This window comes from Chrysochloris asiatica, unplaced genomic scaffold (assembly GCF_000296735.1).
Source record: "Chrysochloris asiatica unplaced genomic scaffold, ChrAsi1.0 scaffold00011, whole genome shotgun sequence".
Taxonomy (NCBI): Eukaryota; Metazoa; Chordata; class Mammalia; order Afrosoricida; family Chrysochloridae; genus Chrysochloris; species Chrysochloris asiatica.
In genome coordinates, this window is record NW_006408529.1 from 15,624,091 (window position 1) to 15,635,175 (window position 11,085).

The 11,085-nt window shown below is 37.2% G+C and overlaps 1 protein-coding gene across 1 annotated transcript; it reads right to left on the reverse strand.

Moving 5' to 3' along the window:
- Positions 1–1,879: 1,879 nt before the first annotated feature.
- Positions 1,880–9,176, reverse strand: CASP3 (caspase 3, apoptosis-related cysteine peptidase). The gene is made up of 6 exons (XM_006834430.1): positions 9,123–9,176; positions 7,849–7,973; positions 6,688–6,816; positions 4,814–4,989; positions 4,242–4,362; positions 1,880–2,123 (listed from the first exon to the last, which is right to left on the reverse strand). The coding sequence occupies exons 1-6, from the start codon at positions 9,173–9,175 to the stop codon at positions 1,894–1,896; spliced, it is 834 nt and encodes a 277-aa protein (XP_006834493.1). The 5' UTR covers position 9,176; the 3' UTR covers positions 1,880–1,893.
- Between the last annotated feature and the right edge of the window lie 1,909 nt (positions 9,177–11,085).

An 11,085-nucleotide genomic window follows, 5' to 3' on the forward strand; every position in this document is an offset into this window, starting at 1 on the left:
TGGTAGATGAGCTCCATTTTAGCACCTTACATTGTAGTTCTGTTCCTCCATGGAGCTCTGCGTTAGGCTTAAAAGAGTCAACTCGGTGTGCTCACACTCTCACATGAAGCTTCCGGTTTCCTTTTCAATGTCACATATGATTTTTTTTTTAAAACCACAAAGACATATTCAGGATAAAACATCAAAAAGCCATGAGCCTCCAGTAAATACAAATGCAATTAACCAGTTTTAAAAGTAAAGGTCTTCAACAGTTCCTTCAAATGCTTTCATTTACTATTCACATATATTTTAAAATAAATATTGTGGGGAACAACATTATCACAAAATTATTCAAAAATTTTTACAAGTATATACACAAAGTATCAGAAAGTCAACTTCAAATTCACATGATACTGCCATACAGAGATAATCTCACATTCTGAAAAATAACGTTCTTAGAAATAACAGATAACATAGGTATTATGAAAGGTAATTTTTGAAATGTAAAATTAGATTTAAATAGTATATTTTAAATGACAGAACTACATAATTATAGAGATTGGGTGGGCAAACCTCAAAATCAGACTAAACTTTTGAAAGTTGAATTAATATACAGAGTTTTGTGTGTATAGTTTTAAAATTGTTAAGGCAAAAAGTGTCAAATGCTTTAGAATTAAATAACAAAATGGATTACTGGTTTAAAAGATGTGATATGTAGTTGCTTTCTTTTTTGAAATGAAAGCTACAAGGTTTAAGAAAAGGATGCAAAAGGCATAATATCTACATAGGCATTCACAGGACCAAATTAAATTAGGGGTTTAAAAAACCAAATTTGACTTGTTTAGTCATGTACTCAAGGAAGAACAAAATTGCATGTGTAAAAGGCAGCTTCATATTTAGGAGCATGAAGTCAGCAGTGAGTGGTTTTGTGGTCCTTGCTTTTCCAATGGGAGAAGAAAAGAACCATTTTGTAAGTCACTCTTTGCTGTGCTGACCTCAGAGTTAGACTTGAAACCTTGGGAATAGTGAAGTACATGTGGCATAAAACTAGAAATTACAATCCTATTTCATTCCAGAAAGTTTACCCCATTGACCTTAAAGGCAGTGCTCATTCCAGTTACTAAATGGACACATTTTATGTCTTTGTTGAATTAATTTGCTTTTAATTTCTGAAAATACAGACTTTATTATCCTTAATTATTATACATGGTATATACCTTCTTTCTTTTATACTTCTATAAAGAAATATAAATGGGGAAAAAGTAAAGGTCTCCAAGTCTTTATTCATGCCAGTGGATTCCCAAGTTCTAGACACAGTAATCCAAACAATCATTTCTATAGCTTGAGAAAAGTGAACACCTAGAGTGAAATATTATGCAAAAGGCATTATATAGACATAGGCATTCACAGGACTCCTTTTCATAATTACTTGACAATTCATAGCACAGTTTCACTCAAATTTTCTAATTATGAAAATTGTAGATTTACAATCATTGCCTCTCATAATGATCACAATGTTCTTCATTTTAATTTATTTCTAATGAAATTCTGTTTCAGTGACCAGAACTTGAGTTTGAGGTAGCTTCACAGTGGTTCTATTGCTATGAAAACGGTGTGCTTCAAAGGACCACCTGAAATATTTGATAAAGACGTAAATGAAAGAGGGAAACACAGTTTTAGTTACACAGATTTTTCTCTTGATTTACAAACTGAAAAAGAAAAGGGACGAGAACAAAACCACTAAAACAACAAAGTCCTGGCATGTGCTGTAGGATACAATGCTTTACAAGGTCAGTTTAAATGGCAAGGTCGGCGGGTCAATCTCACCAACCGCTCCTCCGATACCCTACACAGAGTCTCTATGGGTTGGAACCAACTCGATGGCACTTAACAACAATAAAACCAAACACTTCTTCAGTGACTAAAATACAGTTCCTTTGTGAGCATGGACACAATGCATGGAATCTGCTTCTTGGCATGGAAAGCAGGGTCAGGTGAACAGGACTCAAATTCTGTTGCTACCTTCCGGTTAACCCGAGTGAGGATGTGCATGAGTTCAAGCTTGTGAGCATACTGATTCAGCATAGCACAGAGTGACTGGATGAACCAGGATCCGTCCTTTGAATTTCGCCAGGAATAGTAACCTACAAGGCAAAACATAGCCGAAATACCATGGGTTTCTGATTTTAGCTGATTGTATAAATTATTATAAAACCACAAAGATTTAGGGGGTGGGAAGTATGGATTTCTATGAGTCTTGGCAGCCATAAAAAGAAAAAATTAAGTGATAAGTTTGGTTTCATGGGGAATGGATGATGCTGGAGGTAAAAAAACCTGTCCTGGATATGCATTTCTGCTTTCAGCAAAGGTAAAAAATTGTGGACTAATTCATCTCTATTCAATTACTTACAGTTCTACTTTCTGGGCTCCCCTCTTTCAATAGGGAAGAATAAGGAAGCAAGTAAAAGATAAGAAGAAACAGAAGCAAAGATTTCTAAAAAGGTTCAGAACAAGCAGCATGGTGTTTCAATCAGATTTAATCTTGTTTTAACACTGGCTTATCCAAGAAATAAGTTCCTAATATTTGCATAAATTTGTGGGCTCTAACAACATCACCAATTTGTTTAGAGTGCCTGGAAAAAGTCCCAAAAGGGGGAATAGTGCATTTACTGAACTTTAGTTCAAATTAACTATTGAACTCGTTGCTTTAAATTTATAAGTACTTTACCTAGAAAGATGCCTAGAGAGCAAAGAAAACAAAATTGAGCATATTTGAAAATATAATGCCCTGTATAAAAATAAAGTTTCGGGGTACAAGAGGTCCTTTTGGGGTGATGACAGTGGTGATGCCACAACACTGTGAATGTATTTTAATGTCACTGAATTGGATATGTTTTTTAAAAGCTGCTTTCAGTTCAGTTCTGAAATAGAACTTAACCTCATGGCCCAATTTTTAGCCAAGCAGTAGAAGGTATATTGGGAGGAGGACAACAATACTAGTAAGGTATGTTCTCCATGGAATGGTCAACCATTCAAGATCACAAAGGCAATATTTACCTAAAGACAAAGTTGAGAAAGGATGGGAAGGAGAGTGGAATGGAAACAAGAACCCCAGGGAGGAAGCAGGATAACTGTTGTTGCATGGAGGGGGATTGCAATCATCGAGATGAAACAAAGTCTATGATTTGTTGAATGTGGAACTGATGATGTGTTCTGTAAACCTTTACTCAATTCACAGAAAGTTAAAAAAATTAAAATGCCTTCATCTAAAATGAAGAAATTCACAATATAATGGTGAATTTTGCATCTTGTGTATGTTGTCACAGTCAAGCTCTGTGACAGCCTCAGTTAGGTATATGATAAATAGTTGTATAATGCAAAACTGGTTATTTAGGATGGCATGCACAACACACCCACAAAAAAATAAGAGGGTAAAGTTATTTACTTTAGCCTGTTAACAATATAATATGGAGGTGGGAGGGGGTAGGGCTTCAAAAGGTTTATGGAAAAATTCCATTATCTTTAAATTCCAGTTTTCACAGATTTTTTGAAGTCCCCTTTTACTATCTGGGTGGGAGAAAGATGAGGTTTTCTGCTCCTGTAAAGACTGACAGCCTTGGAAATCCTGGAAATGGTCACAATGAGTGGGAACTGACTTGATGGGATGATGGGTTTGGTTTTAGTTTTTGACTATCTGATATTAAGTTCATGAATGTTCATATACACACACATCCTCAAACATGTATGTGGTGTGGCACTGTGGGTTAATGCGCTGGACTGCAAAGTCGGCTGAACCGCAAGGTCAGTGGTTCAAATTCACCAGCCGCTCCTCAGAAACCCTATACAGGGTTGCTGAGTCGGAACAGACTCAACGGCACTAAACAACAACAGCATATATATATTATATATGCTCTGGTAGCGTAGTGGCTACGAATCGGGCTGCGAACCGCAAGGTCAGCAGTTCGAAACTACCAGCTGCTCCGCGGGAGAAAGATGAGGCATTCTGCTCCCGTAAAGATTAACAGCCTTGGAAACCCTGTGCAGGGTCGCTATGAGTCGGAACTGACTCCACGGCACATAACAACAACAATGCACATTTTTGGGAAATTTTTTTGAAACTTCTCTGTGGTTAAGGTATATTATAATTCAGCTCAAACTCTTACTAGCCTTTTTGATACACTCTTCATTGCTGAATTCCCTATACAATCATTATAATTAACTAGCGATCTATATGCAACATTCATGATTTGTAACTTTCTTACCTGGTGCTGTGGAATATGCATATAAGAAGTCTGCCTCAACTGGTATCTTCTGGCATGTCATGTCATCGTCGAAAGCACTGTCTGTCTCAATGCCACAGTCCAAATCTGTACCTCTGCAGGCCTGGGTGTTCAGAGAGAAACATTAGAAAACGTGTCCATACTCTTCTACGAAATGCAAAGACAGCGTATGATTAAAACTTATTTCGTATCTCCTAAGGGATGGATTAAATGAAGAAAAAAGTAACAATAATTCAGTAGTCTCAGGGAAAAATATTTGGCTATGCTACAATTAAGTAAATTATTCCCTGAGCCAATTCCTCAACAAGAGTCCCTGGGTAGTGCAATAGTTAGAATGTTTGGCTGTTGTGAACTGTTAGTGGTAAGTTCACCTAGGGGTACCTTGGAAGAAAGATCTGTCTAGTGGTCAACTTCTGAAAACTCAGCTGCTGAAAACCCCCTACAGCACAGTTCTACTCTGACACACACACGGTCACCAAAAATCTGAATCATCTCGACGGCAACTAACAACAATCCTCAATCGCCACGTTGACTTTAGTTCAGTTGTACGGTACCTGAATAATAAAAAGTTTGGGCTTTCCAGCTAGACTTCTGCAATTATCCCCTCTGAAGAAAGTTGTTAAATTTTTCAGGTCAACAGGTCCATCTGTTCCATAAATAACGCCTTCCTCACCATGGCTTAGAAGCACGCAGATAAAACTGCTCCTTTTGCTATGATCTTCTTCAGAGACTTGAAAGACATTTACAAAGAAGTACAATTTATTCAACAATCTAGGGTACACTGGAGGGGATTATACCCTGGAAGAAACTGAACTAAGATTCATCTAAAACCAATTTGGGAGCAGAACAACAGATCTCCAAGTATTTTAGGGAATTGGAATGAATATATATAATTTTAATTATTAGCAAGATATAGAAGATTAGGACTATATACAGTATAAGTCAATAATTCTTGTGCTTTATTATTTGAGGTAAGTCAAAAAGTATTGCTACTATGATTCTACCTCATATATGTATGGGTTTATTCCGAACAAAATGTGTTTAAACATGTTTCTACAATCAGTGGACAGCTGCAGTCAAATTTTCTCAGAAATACACTTGTCTTAGTCTCCTTGTAGTTAAGTGCCATTGAGTTGGTTCCGATCCATAGCAACCCTGTATAGGGTTTCCGAGGAGTGACTGGTGAGCTTGAACCGCCAACCTTGCAGTGTTGGTGCATTAGCCCACAGCGCCACACCAGGGCTCCTAGTCTCCTTGGGATGCTTTAAAAAAGGATACTTTTAATGTCATGGGGAAAAAAAAATACAGAGGTCAGATTTTTAACAGACCTCAAGTGTACATCTTCCCAAATCACTGAAGTTTTGTAGTTTACAAGAATGCTGTCCCAAATAAAACAGCTTTTAGATGGATCAAGAGTTTTAAGGAAGGTTGGGAATACATCAAAGATGAGTTAAGAGAGGGAAGACCATCAGTTTCAATGAATGAAAATTATGGCTGAAATCCAGACACTTGTGAAAGACTGTAGGATTGCCATTGATGTGATAGTAACTGAAGTTGGGATCTCACATGGTTCAGTATTTTCAATTTTAAGTGACCATCTTCACCTCAAAACAAGCTTTCAGCTGGATGAGTGCCAAAAGGGTTGTGTGAAGATTGGCTAGCTCAAAGAATTGACTCTTCTGTCAACTTTAAATTTTAAGAAAGATTGAAGCTTATGAAGATGATTTTATAGAACGAATCATACCATGGATTAGTCTTGGACTTACCAATATGACCCAGATAGCAAGATCGAATCAAAACAGTGGCTTCTAAAGGGATCTGCTGGGTCAGTGAAATTCAAGGCAGAGAGGTCAGTTCAGGTAATAACGACTGTTTGTTTGTTTTTTATTCCAAGAGGATATCAGAATAGTGATGGGGGCTTATTAGAAGTTTTGAAAATTGTATTGATGAGAAAAAGTCCAGGAAAGTTGTACCAAGGAATTTTTTTCCATTGTGACATTGCACCCACTCATTCTTCAAGGGTAGCAAGGGTTGCCTTATAACAATTTTGTTGGGGAATCTTACTCCATCCAGCCTATAGACCTGGTCATGTCCCTTCAGACTTTGTTCTCAAAACTTGATTAATATTCTAAAGGAACACAATTTAAGGCCCTTGAGTCTGCCAAAATTGCCATTCTGATGGAGTATAAATCAAGGAGGACAGAATTCTTTAGGAAAGCGTTACAAAGATGGACACATTGCCTTCAGAAATGTATAGACTTAGATGGAGGATATGTTGAGAAATCATAGCTTTACGTTTTAATATTTTTACTTAATGAAGGTTTCAATGATTTCATAGCAATACTTTTGACTAACCTACGTAGGCATAATTATAGCTAGAACAAAATATAAAATTGGACAACGAAGGTCATTCTTTGAATTCTCTTACCACTGCGCATTAGTCCCATAATTTCTTCACGTGTAAGATCATTTTTATTCCTGACTTCATATTTCAGGTTCCTGAATGTTTCCATGACCTTTGCTGCATCTACATCTGTACCAGACCGAGGTGCCATTTCTTGGAACAGAAGAATAAAAGCACATTGTAAGGCAAAAGTCAACTACAGATCTAAATATTGGTGAGGGGATGTAGCAATGGGGGAAAAGTTAAATGGCATGCTTGCTTTAAAAAAAAAAATAAGTTCAACAGTATCAAGTTTATATAAGATGAGAGTACCATAGCATATTATGAGGCAGAATACGTAGAAATAATTTTTTTAAAAATTGTCCTTTTCTAACGGTTGAAGGTAGTATCTCAGCATATAGCTAAAAGCACTAAAAATGACACTACTCAGGGCTGTTGCTATGTGCTGTGGAGTCGGTTCCGACTCATAGCGACCCTGTACAGGGTTTCCAAGCCTATAAACCTTTACAGAAGCAGAAAGCCTCATCTTTCTCCCGCGGAACACCTGGTAGCTTCGAACTGCTAACTGTGAGATTAGTAGCCCAACTAAACTATTGTCTTTTTACTTGTAACTAATCTTAACAACAAACCCTGTGTATCTTTCCAATGTATTCTGGCTTCCTTCCATTCTCACAACCACCCAGGTTCTGAACTCCTGACTTCTGGGTTACCTCAGGAGCTTCCTAAATTGGATCCACTTGACCTAGTGTCTCTAATGTAAAAATTGTTTGAATATGATTAAAATATCGATTTGAAAAATTAGCAAGGCATACATTTAAAAATGAAAACAGAGGATGAATCAAAGCATCTATGTTATCTAAGTTAAATGGAGCAAGAGGATAAAGAATCACAAGTCGGGACAGAAGAGGCCAAGCACACAACTAGAAGAGATAGATTTTAAAGATAAGTATTAGAGTTAAAAATTCATATTGTAGGAGAGGCTTCAAAAAGACTGTGGAAAAATGGAATGAAAAGATAATAGAATTTTTTCAGACATTTTGAAGTTGCCTAGTATGTACTGCTCTATCTCTAATTTATGGTTAGTCTGTGTCATAGGTCTCTGACCAATAACAGATTAATGGTATTTTTAACATTTCAAATGGTACACATATTAAAAAATATCTAAAAAGTATGTAAGATACATACTAGTACTTGAATGAAAGTTCTTATTATTAATTATTATACATAAACCCATCTCAGGATAGTCCATTTTGTAACAACTATCCAAGGATATTCCGGAGTCCATTGATTTGCTTCCATGGAAGATCTTTCTGTTAAGAAATCAAATAATAGTTTACAACGTTATAAATGGGTAATGCTGTTTTTCACATTAATAAAAAAATTAAAACTCATGGGAATGTTAACATTTATTGAATGTTATGAGAGCATGCTTGAGGCCTCTGTCCGTGGGGTTAAGTAATATGCTGAAAGTTTTCAGATATTAAGTTATCAGAACCAGGCATCCACTGAACTTCAGAGACCAAACTTTTAATCTCTATATTTATGTTTTCCTGTAAATATTAACAAGCTTTTCAAATAGATTTAATACTTTAAATTATCCCAAAATTGTCAGAAACCAACAAAATGCAAGTGACTCAAAATATAATAGTTTTAAAATTCCTAAATTGTTCTGTAAACTCTATGAACTGAACAAATTAATAATTTATTAATATAGAGAAGTACTATTGTAAATATTGACAATACTTGTCTGGAAATCCCTCATCCAAAAATAAAGCATCTGCAAACTTTTTCTTCAAGGGTAAGGTAGTATTTTAGATTTTCAGGCCACAGGGTCTCTGTGGTGGTAAAAGGAGACTAGAACTACTTGTAAACGAATGAGTGTGGCTGTGCTTCCAGAAAACCTGACAAAAACAGACCACACTGAGACCAACAACCCGGACATGACAAGCCAAAAAAACCCAACAAAATCCACCCCACAAGAAATCTCCTGCCATCAAGTCAATTCAGATGCACGGTGACCCCATTATAGAGACATAGTCCTCCACAGGGCTTTCAATAGCTGCACTGCTGAGTATGGATCTGACACTGTGTTGGAGTCTTTCTAGATGGCTCCCTTAATGTTCCTCACAATTCCATGAAAATTTTATAGCTGAAATTCAAAGACGTTAAAATAACTGTGTTAAGTCACAAAGCTGTCTGAGGGAGAAAGTTGACTTGATTTGTCTGGCTACAGAAAGCCCATATTCATTCTGCTTCCCCATTCCTCAACCTCTGCTGTACAAGGGAGCTTCAGAAAGTTCCTGGAAAAACTCAATTACCTTTTAATTCCACTTTCAGTTTCACAGACTTTTTGAAATCGCCTTGTACCAACTTTTCTCAGATTATACAGTATTCCATTTACCTGTATAATCATATACTCACTTTTCTCTGATTATACAGGATTCCATGTAAATACTCACGTTTCTGAATTTTTAATGGATTTTGAATCCACTGAGTCTCCACTGTTCTCCATGTTTTCACTGTTCTCCACTGTTTTATTGACTAGAATATAAAGAAAATAGGAATGAATCAAAATCAGCTATTATTACCCCTTCCCCAAGTTTCCCTTTACTATTAAAGGTTTCTGTGAGTTGAACGTATCCTTTCTGCTTTCCTTCCTTTCTTTTAACTGAGGAGGTGGTGATGGTTATGTGCTATGGAGTCGGTTCTGACTCATAGAGATCCTATATAGTGTTTCCAAGGCTGGTGAGTTTGAACTGCTAACTTGTAGTTTGAACTGACCTTGCAGTCCAGTGCTTTATTTCACAGTACCACACCAGGACTCCTAGGTATTATGTTGTTGTTATTAGGTACTATTGAGCTGATACTGACTCATAGTGACCCTGTGCACACCAGAATGGAAACACTGCCTGGTCAAGTCATGTGCCAACCTCACAATCATTGCTACACCTGAGCCCATTGCTATCATGTTGAGGGGGTCTTCCTATTTTTCTCTGACCCTTCACATTACCATACATGATATCCTTCTCCAGGAACTGGTTCCTCTTGATAAAATGTCTAAAGTATGAAAGATGAAGTTAGGCCATTCTGGCTTCCAAGGTACATTCCGGTTGTACTTCTTCCAACACAGACTGGTTTGTTCTCTTGGCAGTCCATGGTACTTTCAATTTTTTCCCCTAGTACCATAACTCAAATGCATTAATTCTCCTACGGTCTTCCTTATTCACTGTCCAACTTTCACATGAGTATGAGGTTACTGAAAATGCTATGGCTTAGATTAGACGCACCTCAGTCCTCAAAGTAAGGAGCTCCGGTAGCATAGTGGATATGAGTCGGGCTGCTTACCTCGTCAGCAGTCCAAAACTACGAGCTACTCCATGGGAGAAAGATTAGGTTTTCTGCTCCTGTAAATATTTACAGCCTTAAAAACCTCATATAGGGTCACTATGAGTCAGAACTGACTCCTCAGCATGTAACTAGTACTAACTACTAACTAGTCCTCAAACTGACGTCTTTGCTCTTCAACACTTTACAGAGATCTTGTGCAGCAGATTTACCTAATGCAATATACGTCATTTGATTACTTGATTACTGCTTCCACGAGTGTTGATGAAGTTTTTCACAACTTCAATCTTTTCTCCGTTTATACGGATGTTGTTTATTAGTCCAGTGGTGAGATTTTTGTTTTCTTTACATTGAGATGTAACCCATAATGAAGCCTGTGGTCTTTAATGTTCCAGGCAATCCTATATCGGGAAGTACAGCTCCTAGTGTATAAGTAGCTTTGTCCATGTCACAGAGCTAAGTGTTGCAGATTCAGGGTCTCTCCCTTCCCCTCTGCTCTGTTGCCTCTGAAGAAGCCAGTTCCTTACTATTTGTCTCCTAGAGTTCTACCATGTCTTCTTCTAAGCTTTTCAAAAGCACAAGTACTTTGTATGACAATCTACCTCCCTAAATGTGGAAGAAAGCAGAGACAAGAAAAAAAAGCAAAAACCTTAAATGACCTTCTCCAGCCTCTAAAAGTCCTGCTAAAATTTTTAAATTAAAAAACTGACAAGAAGGGGGAGTGGAATGGAAGAACAAGGTGGATGGGAGAACAGTTAGGCAGGTTTGCATAGACCAAGTGGGACTTGAGGCATGGTTTGAATGGGTAAAAGACAGGAAATAATGTTAAGATGCTTGGGTGTGGTTTGACTCTTGGTTTCCCTTGTCTACCATTGTAAAATAGGCACTTGACGGGGAAAGAAAGAAATAGAAACATCACCGTAGAAAGAAAGCTTGTAAGTCCATCTTTAGCCTATAACTGATTGGAATACCTAAAATAGGGCTAGAACTTGCCCAGTGAAAGAGGCTTCCTGTGGAGCCTTTGCATTGCATAAGACTATAGGTGGAATACTGATCCCAATCCAGAATCTTCTGAGG

Excerpts from the sequence above, each read along its gene's own strand:
- CASP3 (XM_006834430.1), bottom strand. The coding sequence starts at position 9,175 with ATGGAGAACAGTGGAGACTCAGTGGATTCAAAATCCATTAAAAATTCA. Across the intron at positions 7,974-9,122 it reads TCCATTAAAAATTCAGAAAC|AAAGATCTTCCATGGAAGCA; the intron begins GTGAGTATTTAC and ends ATTTCTTAACAG. Across the intron at positions 6,817-7,848 it reads GAACTTTCATTCAAGTACTA|AAATGGCACCTCGGTCTGGT; the intron begins GTATGTATCTTA and ends TTCTGTTCCAAG.